Source organism: Aythya fuligula, chromosome 7 (assembly GCF_009819795.1).
Source record: "Aythya fuligula isolate bAytFul2 chromosome 7, bAytFul2.pri, whole genome shotgun sequence".
Taxonomy (NCBI): domain Eukaryota; kingdom Metazoa; phylum Chordata; class Aves; order Anseriformes; family Anatidae; genus Aythya; species Aythya fuligula.
In genome coordinates, this window is record NC_045565.1 from 13,460,762 (window position 1) to 13,477,441 (window position 16,680).

At 40.4% G+C, this 16,680-nt stretch overlaps 1 protein-coding gene across 1 annotated transcript in view; it reads left to right on the forward strand.

Annotated features, from left to right (window-relative positions):
• The first annotated feature begins 557 nt into the window (after nucleotides 1-557).
• The window catches only part of DLG5 (discs large MAGUK scaffold protein 5), a 108,059-nt gene continuing 91,936 nt past the window's right edge, over nucleotides 558-16,680 (forward strand). Inside the window, 1 exon segment of the mRNA XM_032190934.1 lies at nucleotides 558-1,189. Within this exon segment, the coding sequence (XP_032046825.1) occupies nucleotides 886-1,189 (304 nt within the window). The 5' untranslated portion in view covers nucleotides 558-885.

A 16,680-nucleotide genomic window follows, 5' to 3' on the forward strand; every position in this document is an offset into this window, starting at 1 on the left:
CCGGGGCGGGGCCGCCGGCACCCCCCGGCCCGCAGCGGGGCCTTTGTCTCGCCGCCGCCGCCTCCCTCACGGCCTCGGGCCCGGTGCGGGGCGGCCCCCCGGGCCTGCGGGCGCCCCGTGCTGCCCCCTCCGGGCGCAGAGCGCTGCCCGCCTCCTGCCGGAGCCCTCCCGGAGCGGCGGCTCGGGCCCTGCCCCGCCCGCGCTCCGCCTCCTCGCCCCCCTCCGCCCCCCCCCGGCGCCCGGCGGGGACCCCCCGAGCGGCGGGCGGTGCTCGGCCGGGGCCGGGGCCGGGGCGGCCGTGGCGCTTCGCTGGTGGCGGCGGGCGGCGAGGAGCGGGCGGGCGGCGCCATGCATTGCCGCAGCCCCGTCTGGGCGCAGGCGGCAGCCTTGTGCAACCAACATGGCTGCGGGCGGCCGCGAATGAAAGGAGGCGCTTGGAGCTGAGGCCGTCTCCCCCCTCCTCCTCCTCCTCCTCCGCCGCCACCACTCCTCCTCCTCCTCCTCCTCCTCCTCGCCCCGCGGCCCTGGGGCCGTGTGGCCTGCAGCGAGCGGGGCAGAGAAGTTGGCTGCGCCGCCCCGCAGCAGGCGGGGGTGCCGGCTGCCCGGGAGGCGGCGGCAGTAGCAGCGGCAGCGACCCCCTCCCGCGGCTCCCGCTGCCCCTTTCCCGGCGGGCAGCGGCAGGAGGAGGGGAAGAAAAAGGAGGAGAAGTTGTCTCGCCGCCCGGGGGGCGCCGGCTGCAGGAGGACGAGGAGCGGCCGCCCCCCGTGCGCCGCAGGGAGGCAGCGGCAGAGCCGCCCTCGGCCCGGCCCGGCGCCGCTTCCCCGGGACGAAGTTCGGCGGCGGCGCCTCCCCGGGGCCGGGGGGCGAAGTTTGGCGGCGGCCGCCATGGAGCCGAAGCACAAGGAGCTGCTCGCCCAGTGCCGCCAGAGCCTGGCGCAGGCCATGACCGAGGTGGACAAGGTGGTGGAGCTGCTGGAGGCCGCCGGCGCCCTCGGCCCCCGCGACCTGCGCGACCTGGAGGCGGCGGGCGGCGGCAAGGCCGAGCTGCTCATCGCCCTGCTGCTGGCCAAGGAGCGGGACCACTTCCAGGACCTGCGGGTGGCCCTGGAGAAGACGCAGCCCCACCTGCTCTCCATCCTCTACCTCAACGGCGCGCCCGGGACGGCGGCGGCGGCCGAGGAGACGGCGGGTGAGCGGGGCGGGGGGCGCGGGCACGGCCCGGGACCAGGAGGAGGAGGAGAAAGGAGGGCGAGCGGCTGCCCCCGCCCAGCCCCGCCCGGCAGAGCGGGCCCCTCGGGGCTGGAGGTGGGGACGAGCCCCGGGGTCCTGCTCCGCCGGGTGCTCAGGGCAGGGCGTGGGGCGCTCAGGCTGCGAACCCCTATTTGGGGCGCTGTGCTGCGGGGGGTCCCGCGGTTGCTGCGGGCTGTGCTGCTCGTGGGTGAGCTGGGAGGAGGAGAGCTGGGTGTAACTGCACGCCCAGGTGAGAGGGGTTCAGCGGGAACCTTCCTCGGAAGCTGGGCTTTGGCCCAGGGGTCTTCCCTTTCCTCCTTTCTGCACACCACGGTCTGCTTTTCTTGAGATGGTATCAAGCTTCAGAAAAAAAAAAAACAAAACAACAACAACAAAAAAGAGGTGGTAATCCTCAAATCCAGCAGTGTTTCTAGATGAGAAATACTGAAATTGAACTAAATAATAAATCTGTGTTTAAATCCGTAGATAAGGAAATACGTGTTTGTCCAGGGGATGTGCAGGCATCCTCTTGTAGTGTGCGTACAAGCCGAGTGATTAAGAAGAGCGTTGTGGGTTTTTTTGCTGTTGTTACCAGACTTGGGAATTGCAGGTTGACTACCTGGTTACATAAGGAACTGCTCTGGGAGGGCTTCCTGACCCTTACAGGCTATAGGACTTGGCCAAAACAATATAACTCTTCAGAGCTGCTTCTGTCAGGAAAATAGTGCTTGTGTGCGCATTTGCACCGTGTCATCTGCCCCTATTTGAGTTATGCTGTTGATGGTAATAGTTTGCCAAATAGAAAAACACGTCAGGGTCTTCTGTTTTGTTTCATATCCATGTGTTAATAGTGTATGGCCTTGTCTAATGAATATATGGCAGGACCTCACAGGAGAGGGAAAACAGACTAAACAATGGACCTCAACACTTCTGGCATTATGTGGTCTGACATCAATGGGAGATGAGGGCACTGCTGCTTTTCAGAAATGGGACCCATGATGTTTTTGTATGATTAGATTAATGCTGGGGCTTGTCTTGTTGAGAACACATATTAATTGTACTGGGCTACCAGCATTCCCCAGCCTTATAAGCAGAGGTGTAAAATGTGAATGCCAGGAAAAAAAATGCAGTATATGTTGTACTTTGTAATACTTCTTATTTTTTATATGAAAGAATTGCAGAATGTCGTAACACTGAGCTCATAAGGAAAATGTAGTTTAATTAGCAAAACTAACCATATCCTTCTTGACTGAATGTGGTCCTGAGGATCATCTGAATTCTATTAACATCTGCATGGGGAAGGATGGTCCCCTGACAGGGTGGTTTTCATTACTACCGATAAATGAAAGCAAAAGAAGAGCTAACTTTGAGGGCTCTGTTTTATTTTGCTTTGCAATAAACATGTCTACAAATGAGTATGCAGAAAATAGCTACCAGTGAGTGAGCTTAGGGATAAGCTGTCACTCATGTATGAAGGTAGGGGACCAGAGCCTTCAAACACTGTCCTATGTATTTCGGCATTACTTGTCTGAGGAGGTCTCATGGTAAGTAGTCATGAGACTGCTTGTGTGAGCACCGAATGCCTCTGAAGAATCACAGCTGCTGTGCAAATTCATCCTGAATATGTTATGTGAAGGGTTAATGTTTGAGGGTAAGTGCAGTAGAACGGTTCTTGTTTGAACCTGTATTCAGATGTAACCAGGTTTTATTGTAGTGTCTCCCTGTAGGAAGTCTGACCACCCGTCTTCTCTTGTCTTGCCACTTAGGATTTTTACTTCTTTTCACTGTGGATGCTGAAGGCGGATGAGTCAAGCTGCTTTTTGTTCTTTGGGTGTAGTAGCAAACTGTAAACATAGTAGTAAGAAATGCTGTTGGATTCTGGTTTTAAAATACTCAAGAGAAACAGTTCTCAGCATATATTACGTAAAGAGGGGAAAAAAATAACAACAAACACCTCCATCTTAAATACCCCTTTAGTTGAACTTGTCTGGCTGAATTAATTTTTAGGATTACCGTTAGTATATGGAATATGACAGTTTGCAGTGGCATACTTGAGTAAAGGACACATCCTGAATGCCTGCTGTAGGTGAAAATGATTTACAACTGATACTGTATCAGTACTTGTTAATTCCTTTCTTCCATCCGATGTTGCTGTGAAAGAAAGGGGAAGGTAGTCAGCAACGTAATTTGGTTCAGAGATGGAGAATTCATACGTAGTCTGCTTATGACACAAGTGAGAGAGTTGTTCTCCTTAGGCTTGCATGTATGTGGTTAGGCTTGCATTTTCCCTTTGTTTTTCGGTTGCAATCACTGTGTTTTCTTCTGTCTCATTTTTAATAATCTCCTTTCAGATTTGAAATGTGATGTGAACTGTGATGGAAATGTAGGCTGTTGTTTATATCAACAGCTCTTGTGGCTGGCTGGACAATGTATAGCTGACACTTTTATAAGTATTTATCTACACAACAGGAAAAGAAGTCAACAGCTGTTCTGAGAGCTAAAGGGAAAGAATTGGGGTACTAGTATCTGTTGGAAGACCTCAAGTGTGGATAAGTGTAGTTAGGTTACAAGGAGCTTGCTTTCTTTGTAGAATTTTCCCCAGTCCCGTCTGTTTAAATATTTTTGTACTTTATAGTAGTTTCTACTTGCTTGTGTTAAATATAAAACTTTGTAGTGGTTTGATGACAGTTTTTACAATAAAATGTGTATTTTTAAGCTTGTTTATTTCTACTTTGAGAATACTGTGCTTTAACAGTGTCAGTCAACAGTGTGTAAAACCGAAAGGGCAACTACTTTTCATCAAAGCAAAAAATAAACAGAGTACTGTTAGCTGTGTTTTCCGTAGTCATGTTTATAGATGGCATTCAGTTCTTCCTTGAATAATACGTTTGGTTATTATGTTACAGTTCTGTGCAAGTGTTTTTGTGAGAAATGGGCTCTGTCCATTTCAAAGTGAATGCTTTGCTGATTTAAAATCTCCCAGTGCTTTTTGAACAGGGACCTACTCTTTCTTTTAAGTAGTGTGCTAGTTGCTTTTATTTCTCTATTTTGGTGACCCATGGGATTATTATTTGATACTTGATTGGGCAAATTACCTCTATTGTTCATATGAGAAATACTGTATTCCGATAGTCAAATATATCCTTCTAATGTAGACTTAAATCACTTCCAAGAAGTTGCTTCTGTTTCAGATACCTTCTAAACCAATGATCTTTCACATTAATGTAATACACATTTCTTTAACATAAAACTTTTCCAAGAATACAGCAGAAGATACGTATTTGTGACAAATGCTATTAAAGTGTTTTTCACTATTAATTTAATAAAATGGCCAGAACACATCCATTTAGGCAGCATAAAATAATATTGGGGCTTTGTAGTTAGATATTTATTTAATTATTGTTGTGATTTTTGGAAATAATAATAATAATAATAATAAAAAAAAAAGTAGGAGAGGCTGGGTTGCCATGCTTGAAATTTGTTTTTGATATGAACTTGTAGAGTGGAGGCAAAGGTGCTCCCAGCTCTGTATCCGCAAGCTGAGTGAATTGTTCAACTTAAAAAGCTTTGCTGATGGTTTCAAAACTATTAAACAGGTAGGTTCACAATCTCCTTTTTATATTAGCAATTGTTTTTCTTCATTTCTGTAACCATCTTGCTGCAGTAAGTGCATCTCGTCTCTGTAAGATTAGTAAGAACACAATGACTTCCTTTACCTGTAAGCGTAAAGCACCCTTTTGGATTTAAAAGCAGAGCATGTCAGTCTTCAGAGATGTTTTATTTATACAATTCTAGGTTACAGTTTTAGTTTCAAAATTTCAAAATTTAGAACTCTGATTGTATTTTTACACAAGTTCTTGAAAGGGGTCTGAAGGAAAGCAGGAAGATAGTTAAAAATTGACTAAATAGTTTCCTTCTGCTGTTTTATGACACTTATTTTTTTCTAGCTCTGTTTGTTCAAGGATAAAGTTAATTTCCAGTCCAGAAAGTAAATGTGGGCACTTAAGGGAGTAGAAATAAGTTAGAATTGAAACTTTTTTTTTTTAAGGATTATATGAATTTCCTTCCTTAGCTTTATTTAAAAAGAAAAAAGTATAGTGTTTCAGACAAAACTGATTTTAGGTCAGAGTTTACTTGTAAATATTGCTGTAGTCCTCATATACAGGCAGGCAGTGTGTCCTCTTATGTATGAAGTGTGGAGGTGGAAAGCTGTGACTCCCTCTGCTTGCTGGCAGCTCTGGGGCAAGGAGCAGAGAAGAAATGCACAAAGGGTCCCCAGGAGGCTGGAGCACAACAGCTCAAGGCTGGTTCTGGGGTCTCTGCCTTGTGCCCCCATCTGTAGAATGGTGCTCCACAATGGTAGAAGAGCCAGGGAGCTGGAGCGAGGAGCCGAGACCCTGAGCGGATAAGCTGTGAAATACGGAGACAGGCTGCAGCATCCTGCAGGAGGAAGTGGGAAGGCAGGGAGGCTTGGGAGGAGAGAGGGAGAAGATAAGAAATAACACTGGAAGCGTACGCTCCCTGGGGAAAGATGGAGAATGAAGAGAAATTGTAAAAGCATAATTTACTGATTCAAGGGCTGAACTGACAATTTTGCAATTAGGTTCAATTTATGCTCTATTCCACTGCTGAAAATTGAAGAGTGGGAGAAGTAGAGCAGTATGTCTGGGTTCTTTCAGACCTTTTATTAGTTCTCAGGGTAGCCTCTCAAGCCTCCTTAGAGGACTTCTTAAAAATGGTGCAGATTAAAAAGCAGGCAGCATTTAGGAGTCACTTACATTAGGGGAAATACAGGTCTCTGGCAGTGATGAGCAGTAATTAAAGTTGCGAAAATAGCCAGTGCTAGTTTTGTAGTACCTGTGCCTTCTGATGACCTCAAATACACGGTGTCTTTTGGAAATGTCAGGGAAAAAAAATGCAGGAAGCTTCTGGCAGGTGTTAGAGGGGTATTCACAACTGAATAGGTAATAGTAAGTGGATGGAAGTCATCTCTCCATCCCGAAGAAATGATTGTTTTAGCAGTTCAGAACTCCCAAGCATGGTGGTTCTCAATTTCATTTTTGTTGTGCTCATATGGGAGGGAGCAAGGCAGCCAGAGTAAACTGTTCGGACCACTGTTTTTGGCAGTGTAAAATCACTAGTGATTTTTGTGGTATTAGCGCATACAGCTACTGAGCTGCTTTGGAGACATACAGGACTTGATGTCTTACAAAATGACAAACCAGAGCAGAGTATGATACGTTTCTGAAGGACTCCTTTAACTTGTCACTTTCATGAGTGTTCTGAAATAGGAGCAGTTCACTTTCAGACATGGTCAGTAACAAACCAACAGCTTTCCATAACTGGTGACTTACTTGTTCAAGCTAGAGAATGCCTATCTAAGCTTGTTTCAGATCTAATTGAACTATCATTCTTAATGTTATTGTTTTATTGCAGCTGTAATGGTGTTGTGAGCTGTTTAGACCTCTGCCCTAGATAGTGAAGACCTCAGCCACCACACGGCTAATGAATTTGTGCTTTCCAGTTCAGTTAACAGCCTGCAATTTGAGCTTTTTTTTTTCCTTTGTTGTTTGCTTTTACCACTTTCTGACCCTCTTCTCCCCTTTTGTTTCATTCTATTTGCTTCTTAGCTTCCCTTGGTCCTGTTACTTTTCATGTTTTTGCCCTCAGTCCTACTTGCTATTTCCATTATTATTTTTTTTAACAGCACAACAATTTTTTAATCAAAATCTGTATCAATAAACATATACCAGTAAGTCTTGGTAAATTTCTTCAGTTTTGCACTTTTTTATTTTTTGAAGACCTGTAGTTCTGTAAGATGTCAGCATCTTACTTTATCTTTCAGAGCTGTTCATTGTCCAGCATGGTTCAGGGTGTTCCTGTTTTTTATATATAAACAGTCTTGAAATGCTGAACATGCTATAAAACTAAAAATGATCTAGGTAGCAAAACATGTTGGTGCACGTAATTTTGTAGGAAAAGATTTATAATAATAAAGTTGGGGCTTTATTAACATAATCTATGCTTCTGTGATTTTCTAATTATATTGTTTAGTTGCTGCCAATACATTATTTATCACCCTCAAGATACAAGTCATTAGCTGTTATTTAGTAAATGGTGTTGATTTAGAACTGATTCATCCTGATGTAGGAGGTGGAAATGTTGCACTGACTGAGCTTTGACTTGAGGGTAACCAATGTTTTTCTAATGTAAGCCTCCAAGAATGGGCTGTCCCCGGAGGAGATGAGCACTCTAACTGTATCTTGAACATGTGAGTTCTCTTCTTCCAAGAGGGTCACGTTTGGGTGTTCTGGGTGTCACTCTGGGTTATTAGTTCTTGCCAATGCAAGGCAGAGTTACTAAAATATTCAAGGAAACCCACAGCACCATTGCTCAGAAATGAGTTAGAAATGCGTGCTGTACAGTGTTTGCTGTGTCATTGGTGTGTTTATGAACTCACCATAGGCTGTGTTGTAGCAACAGTTATTTTGATGGTGATAGGTGTTATACCAGCATCTGTTGTTTTTTCAACTAATAAGTGAGATCAAGTTTGGGAATGCCTTCAGTGAGCTGCTGTGCGAGAAGGATCTGATCTCTATAGGATGCTCTTTGCATTGTTAAGCACCTGGGGATAGAGCAGATACGGAGGACTGCTGCATTTTGAAGAAGCTGACAATCGCTTGGCCACTTGGGCTGAACAATTAAAGATCTTTTTCTTGATAATGTCTGTTTGTTGGGCCATACAGAATAACATAATTACTGGAGGGCCCTTTTTACCTAAACTCGTGTCAGAGGAAGTTAAGAGCAAGCTACTGCCTTCTCGCTCAGCTTCTGCAATCTCCAGTTTACCAATTCCTGGGCTGAGTTACTCAGCAGTTCGCTTGTTCACAGCATAAATTAGTGTGCTCTGGGTTTCTGCTCTTTGTGTTTTGGTAATTTTTTTTTTTTTTTTTGAATTGTTGGCTGATAAAGGAGTTGGATTCAAAACGGCACATTATGACCTGGTTCAGAAGCTTTCCAGGCATACAAATGGACCTCTAGCTGGAGAAAAAAGGCAAGAGGGAATGTAAAGCCAGTGAATGTTTCAGCTGGTGAGTTGGTGGGTTGAGGAAAAATTGGCAGACCAAGGGTTGTTTTTTGGCAAACATTTTACGTAAATGACAACTGTGTGTTCAGAAATGTACAGGAAAAAATTCCAATGATAAATCAAGAAACTTTTCTCATGACTGTTTACATGCACTGTGACAACTTTCTTGTGTCCTCTCTCCTTTCACCATAGCTTTTTATTGTACTTGGCCATAGTTGCTGATTCATGAGTATGGGTATTATTTGTGTGGTTTTTGACCGTGTGAAGTAATCCCCATTTATATGCATCAAGTTGGACACGTGCTTATGGTGGCAGGATCAAGGCCTTGTATATGAAACTCATTGGATTAACCAATGTCTTCATCTTCAGTAAGCTGCCATTTATATATTGGGCCTTGGTAAGTATGGCTGAGACCTGCCACACTTACTTTTTTTCCTTTCAGTAATACTTAAAAGGAGCTTGTACGGGAAATTTTGTCTTGAGGGTTGATCTATAATTTAGTTCAAACTTTCAAAGTGCTCTGTGCAGATGAGCTGCATCCTGTTGATGCAAATGCACCAAAAGCCTTGCTTTTTGAGTGTATTCATTCTCTGAGACAGGCAGGCCAGCAGGTATGGATATGTATGATTTTCTTCAAAAGCATAAGAACTTTGGGACTAGGAAAAACTAAGCTGATGCAGTAAACATCCATATCAAAATTACTAAATATAGCTGCTAAATTGCTATGTAGATATTCATGCTATTTTAATAAGCATAAAATTATATGTACGTCCTTTACTGTTTCTGTGGATAGTGTTCTGTTGCGTGGTTACATGGAAAAATAAGTTTAGGAGGAAATAGATTTAATGATCTTGATCGAGCCATGTGATCTCGTACTTATCAAGCACTTAACATAATTTTAAGTGTTCCTCATGATCCTCTGGAAGAAAGAATTGTTGATTGTCTCTTCAACTGGAAGTCAGCAGGAGATGGATATGGTTTTAGTGACTTTACTCAGGAAAACTTCTTGCTATGTGTTTTTTGAAGTTCTCTTTTAATACCTCCTACACAGTCTTGTGAATGCTTGCAGGGATTTTCTGGAAGGTCTACTTCTCATTTAAAATGTGATTATCTGGCTTTCAAATAGTGTGCAAGTGAGTGTGGTGAAATCAGACTATCTAAAGGTTTTCTTTGAGGCTGTATGCATCACCACAATGACAACATCTGGGTATGAACTTAAGTTAATCTTGAAAATCATCATGAGTGTCCAGACATTAATACATCCTGCTCATGTAAATAAAAATACTTATTGGAGAAAAAGCATTGTATTGAAAATAAGTGAGAATTTGAAGACCTGTTCTCTCCTATTAGAACATTTCAGCTTATTGCTACATTATAGCTGCATTTAAGAGAGCAACAAAGAAAAAAATCCTCAAAATTTTAGGTTTTGTTGAGGTATGGTTGTATATATTACCATTATTGTATAAGACAAGAAACCACAGTAATTACTGAAACTTTTTTTTTAGTATTGGGGTAAATAGATACAGATGAAATGAAAGGAAAATACTGCTAACATTTGGTATCTGTTAGCAGTAGCTAGACTGTTTTCCTTCATGCTAATAATGGAGGAAATTATCAGAGTATTTTTTTTTTCTTACAGGCAGCCAGAAATTATAGCTATTGTAGTGTTTTATATAGGCTAGTCAGTATAAAACAGCATACTTTCATTAAGAGAAAAAATAAATCATAAAGGTCTCCATTAGTCACTTAAATGAAGTATTCAGGTTGAAAGAATGGAATCCTAATGAATTTCTGCATTTTGCTGTTTTCTATATTTTTATTGTGCTTGTTCGAGTGCAAACTATATTTTCATTGCTATCCAAGTATTTTAAACATTAAAAAAATTTGTCTAACATTGGGAAAATGTGTGTGGAAGATGTGTTCTTGGGGTATGTATTGCTCATTGAAAAATTCTAGCAAAGCCTGATTAGTAAATAATTGCAGCATTAAGTAAAAATATTCTCCAAGTCTTGACTTGCATTAAATATTTGATCCCTTTTTTTACGTTAGAAATCTTTCATTAATAAGTTTTTCTCCATTCTCTTATTTTTTTTTTTTCCCCGTGTATTTTTTTCTGCATGTTTCAATATACTGGCGAGTTACTGAGTATGAGTTTACACTGGAAGTTTCTTGATCCTATTGGGCTATTCAGGAAACTTACCTATTGAGGTAAGCAGTAAGACAAGTAGTTCTGATGTTGAACAATGCTATAAATTTGAACGAATGAGGCAAGTGAATGAAAAGCAACAGTTGATATGTTGCCATGTGCTTTCATCAGAGCATGCTACAATGTTGTGTAGCAATGCTTGTATTTTTTTTTTTTGCATCCTTTTATTGTTAGACTTCTATTGTCAACCTTTGATATATGCAGATTGTTCTTAAAATGAAAAGGACTTGCAATTATTTGTGATTTTCTCATACCTCCTATCTATTCAGAAAAGCATCAATTTCTAGTATTACAAATATTAAATCACGATGCAGTTGTTGTACCTCTGTCTAACTTATTTTTTTTGGTAGCATTTCCACGTAATACAGGTGAAAATGTTTTTTGTGCAGTCAGGCATAGGGGAAGTCTGGTAAAACTTAAGGATTTAAGATTTATTGACGATACAGCTTATGAACTCTTCAGACAAATGTTTTTTTTTCTCTTTGCATACTTAGTAGATTACTAAAGACTGCAGCAATAGGCAGCTGGTATTGGTTTTGTTCTGAGTGTTTTCGAAAAAGAAACAAACAAAAATGCAGCCTACCTCACAGGACCTTTGAAATGTTTACATTATTATTTAATGGACAAATTTAAAAAAAAAAAAAAAAAAAAAAAAAACAAAAAAACACCAATACAAGCTGTTGAACCTTCTGTTATTCATTTTAAGATTACTCATACCTTACCAGGAGTGGGTGAGTATTGAAGCAAAGACAAGTGGGAATGAATTCAAGATTAGGTAACTCTTTGATATCAGTACATTATGGGACAGGACCTCAAAAAGGAATTAAAACTGAGGACATTTTGTATTGGCCAAATACAAGAGAAACAGAATGATTTCATTATGTGTGCTGTGTGTATTCACTTACACAAGAACATATGCATGTTTGTTTTCATTGTTTCTTTTGCTGGCTTCTTTGTTTGTTCAGAACCAGAGATGATGGCATCAGTTTCTCAGTTTATGGTGATGTATTTCAGAAATGCTTGCATTCTTTTTAGTTGTGCATCTGGTAAAATAGTGTCATGTTCAACTGTGTTATTTTGATTATAGATGGCTAGTTAACAAAAAAAATAAATAAATAATGGAAGGAGAGAGTGGATGAAATATGTATTCCACATTGTGGTGAAAAGATAGTTTGTGAGAGAAGAAATTTGCCATGGTTAGAGCAATTTTAGGAAATCGTTCCCTGTTAATGAGGCAAGTTGACTTTGGATCATAGGGTTTTTAAAATTTTGACCCTGTAGGTGAAACTGGGAGATTGTGGCCCTTGATGGTGACTAATATCAGATGTTGAATAGTATTTGCATTTAATGTAGAATCCTTAGTGTTAAAGAGATTTGCAACCTTTTTGATCTAGTACTGGGCATCCTTTTGTGGTGGTGGCGTTAATAGACCTGTACTACTGCATGCACAAAAACATAAACATCTTAAAAGCTGATCAAATGGAGTATTTTGAAGTTATTTATTTCTAATGTTAGATAATTTAAATATAAATGTACTTTATGTTGTTCTCCCCATCTCTTCCCTGGCAACATGATCTTATGTACTGTTTGTAGTGTTGGTAAGATACCGTGTGGCACTGTAAGTTAAAGAACCCAGGAAAAATTTTTTCAGTCCTGCTTGGGCTTTATATAAGATAAATATATCTATAAAAGAAAGCATTAATAATAAAATCATTATATATTCCCTTAAAGCATGTCCTTAAATTGATGACCAATGTTTGTTAGCTTCAGGGGAGATGTTCTGAAGTTACCGTGGATAACAACATCTTTCTGAGCATTTACAAAGGTATTGAATGTGCGGCGCGCTGGGAAGTTGTAACAAAGCATCTATGTCTTTGGCTGTTCCAAAGATAAGCCGGTAGTGAGACTTCTCTGGGAGTGTTTTTTTTTTTTTTTTTTTTTAAAGGTTTTGAAGAAATTAACTTGTTCTCCAAGTTATTCTGTTACGTGTGACAGAAGTGATTTAGAAGTTAGTCTTTCTGCTGCAACAGTTTCTTTTCTGGTAAATAAGTGTATATCTGCAGCCTTCTGAATATAAAATTTGGGCATGTCAAAACATTTATTAGTATTACAGCTCTTGCTGAACTTAATATATTTTTTTCTGTTCTTTTAAACTCACTTCAAGGAAGTGCTTTATGTGTGGTCGTTCTTATTTTTTTTATTCTTCATTTCATATCATCCTGGAGAAATTTGCACAATTCTTGTTAAGAAGTAGTTACCTAAGACTAGTTTTCGTTAAGCACTGGTCAGTTAGAATAATGAAAATAATGAAATATATAAATTGGTGATACCTTTTCTCAGATCAAGTATAGGGTTTCAATAAAATAACGTTGAGTCCTGGACTGTTTCATTCTGTTTCCATCAGATACAGTGCGTGTCTGCATTTTTGGCGAGAAGTAGCATCAGAGGGAAAAATCTGTTACTCTGCATCATCTTCTAGACAGCTCTGTGCTCGTTAACAGTTTCATTAAGGATTGATCTGGTAGACTTTAAGCTAAGAACGTTCACTTGATAGTAATACAAAAAATGATTTCAGCTTCAAATAGTGCTTCTAAAAATAGCTTTTTAGAGAGAGACTTTCTTTGCCAACTTTTCATGTCCCTTTAGCCGTTCCATGAATGGCAGGAAAAAGAGGTGTAGTCTCACGGCAGCCAAAGCTTGCTGGTGCCTCTGGAAGGGCTGCACTCTGCCCATTCCTCAGCCACACGCAGCACCAGTCAACTGCTAAATTGATTTTTGGCACAAGGTGTCTTGTTAACTACTTCCTACAGACTGTTTTCGCCATACCATCCCGTCGTACATCTGAACTGAACATCCAGCCTTACTGATGCTAACCTTTCTAAATTCTTCTGTAATTTTTTTTACTAGCACTGCTAGTGTTAAAATGCTGCTTGAAAATGAAATGGAGGTATCTTCAAGTTTTAAATATGCAGTCTAATGCTGGTTTTCAAGCACTAAGCAGAACAAGTGTTCATGGTATTGCATGGGGAACATGTCGAATGAAATGTCACATCCCTCATTATTAAATATTCCTGCTCAAAGCTGAAGCTGTAAGGCAATGGACTATTATAAACATATAGTTAAAATTGCTATATTTTATTTAGTTTTAAGATTACAACTGTTCTCTGAGTATAAAGACGTCAGTTCACTTTCATGTAAGAAGTTATTTCTTTGGTGGAAATATTTCTTATTTGTGTCCTCAAAATTGGTGAAAATTACACATTTTTACAAATGTATACACTGTAAACTAATATCTAATTGAAGACTTTTGGAACAGGTTTCTGTCATTCTTAGGAAACTTTAATATGTGAATATTAATCTCTGTGGCAGACGAGAATCATGTCTTAAAAGACATAAATGACATGCCATATTGCATTGCATTTTTATTAGCATTTATGTTCCTAATTCCATTTTCAGCAGTTAATCTAAATTTACAGGTTCAGAATTGTGATAAAATGTGGTTTTGTAGTTGGGGAGGCAGTGAAGGGAGGAGGTCATCCCAAGAGACAGAAGCAGGCTAGTACTGGAAGACACTCTGCTCTAGTGCAGCCCGCAGAAATATGAATATAATTGCCATTTAAAAAAATTGCTTTCTTAAAGTACACGTTGTAAACTAAAACTAATATTTGAGTGCTGTGATGGTGTCACAGTAGCTGAATCTTCTTGGTACGTTTCCACAGAAACAGCCTACTTCCCAGTCCAAAGAAGAAATACAGGAAATACTGCAGCCTCTCCCAGTGGCTTACTGCTGATGGACTTTGTAATTACATCAGTCTAACTACATCTGCAGCCTGCTCTGCAAGAGGTTGGATTTAAGATTAATTGTATGACGAAGGATCCTGACTTACAACTATATCTTAATTAGAATTCAGAATCCACTTTACATAAAAAAAAAAAAAATCTGAAAAGTCTTTTCTGAAAGAATACTGATTATAGGCCAAATGAAAACATTTTGATCTTTCTCTTCTCATAATTTGGGAATAGCTTAAGTATATATAAATATATTCCCATGCCATCTGGTTTATTTCTCTTTTCATCTTGCTCTCGGCTTCTGTCATCTTGCTTATTCCTCTTTGCATTTATAATTAGTAGGAAAAAGCAAGTAAAAGTGACTTTCATGCATTCACAGTAACATTTATAAAGTTTTTGAATGCCATGTAAAATCACGCTTTTCTTGGTTTTGAAATTTACTGCTGTTAAATATACCTCTGCCGTTGATGTGTATATACTGGGTCGCTTATAACCGAGTGCATAATATTTTAGCATTGGTAATCAATACTGTTCTGGAAAGTATCACATTTTTCATAAATAAGTAGTTCAGTTCTTGAACTACAATATGAAGGCTGAACTATTACTGTTCTTTTAAGGTCTGGTGGTGTCCTGGCAGACATTATTATGTTTCTGAAAGCTGTGGTTTGGAAGTATTTAGTTAAATGTGCAGGAATTAACATTGATTACGTTCTGCGAACTCTCAGGGTATAGTCTTTTTGAAGAACAGTAGAGAAATTCTCTCTCTTTCAATGATTGGTTGGCATGTGTGCCAAAGAAGTGTGGGCTGGGAATTGGTTCTGAAGTCCTTCCTTAAACAGCAACACATTAAAGGTTCAATTTGGTGTAACAAGATCTATAAGCGTATGCTGCTCTTAAGCAAGAGATGAGTTCTTCTCTTGGGTTTTATAATGATATTGCTGCTTGCCTGAGTTAGCATTAGTATCATACTTAATCATCCTGTCAAACTGGGGCCTGAGTTACTGATAAGATAATTTGCAAATAAAATTTGCTTTCGTATAGTGTCAGTTGTGTTCCAGTTTTTCTGGCAACGTTTGGAAGTTACCTGCCCTAAGTTGGTCTTTCCTTGCTTCTGCTCAAGATCTTTCAGAATACTCTTAATTTCTAAGCAAATGCTAAACTGAAGGAAAAGCATCAAAAATACTTAAGATTTTACTTAAAACTTTCGATTAATCATGGGATAATACACCATTTTAAGGTTCCCTTAAAAACTAGGAAAATTAAGTTGGTTCTTATCGTGACATAATCTGTTCTGAAAATATGCAACTTTGTGTACTGCTTGCAGATAATAACAACTGTCATCTACTTTTTTATGCCATTAATAAATAACAACAAGTTCTCATGCGTTTCCTCACTTGATGGCAATCTACATAAGGTCTGTTGCCTTCCACAGAAATAAAGTAAAGCCAAGTAATTCTGGTGTTTGTGGTATTTTACAGCTGGACAGAAATGGTCTCTGTGAACCCCCTATTACTGGATTGCGGGAAGGCCTGCCATAAAATGGTCTTGATTACGTGGCTGTTCAGAGTAGTTGATTTGAGCTAATCTCTGATTAATGAGTGATCTTTAGCTTTACTGGAGCCATGCTGAGTGTTAGTGAAGTAAGAAATCTGATTAGGGTTTTACTATGTTATCATCTAAGAACTAAAATCTGTGTTTTATTCTGTAGTTAGTTAAAAGACAGTTAAGGTATTGGGATGTCTTCATATCTTGTCCCTCTTTCTGTTTGCTTTGTGCCTGTCTTTAGTATGGCTTTGTAATTCGCTTTAGGCATAGGTGATGAAAAGGGGAAACAGTCAGTTGGAGCATTATTATTGAGAGAGGAAATAGTCCTCCTAGGACAGCACCACGAGGATTTGAGCTGATAAGAAGCCCTTTGCTGTGTGATGGGATGGATGCTGTTGACACTGGCAGCATTTTGGATGGAGAAGAAAGCTCAGGTGGCATTTGTTTTAAGGAGGTACAACTTGAATTGTTTTTGTCCTGCATGTACAGAACTGAAAAGCTTTACTTAACTTGTCATCACTTCTTTTTTCCCATCTGTGGAGAAGATTGTTCTGATTAAAGTTTGTGAAGGGAATTTTGTACTTCAATACTGCAGTTCTAGTGTCTTAGGATATGGGGTGCTTTTTTGTCTTTGCTAATTTCTCCACAGATGCTCACCCCTTTCCTCATCAGCTTCTTAATTAAGTTTAGTGGATATCAGGAACTTGAAGAGGAAGAACCATGGTATATGCCCTTTACCAACTAAAATCGTTATGTGAGAGCTACTTAGCTCATCTGTGCAGTTGCAGTGCAATATTGTAGCATTATACGGAAGAGCAGTGCT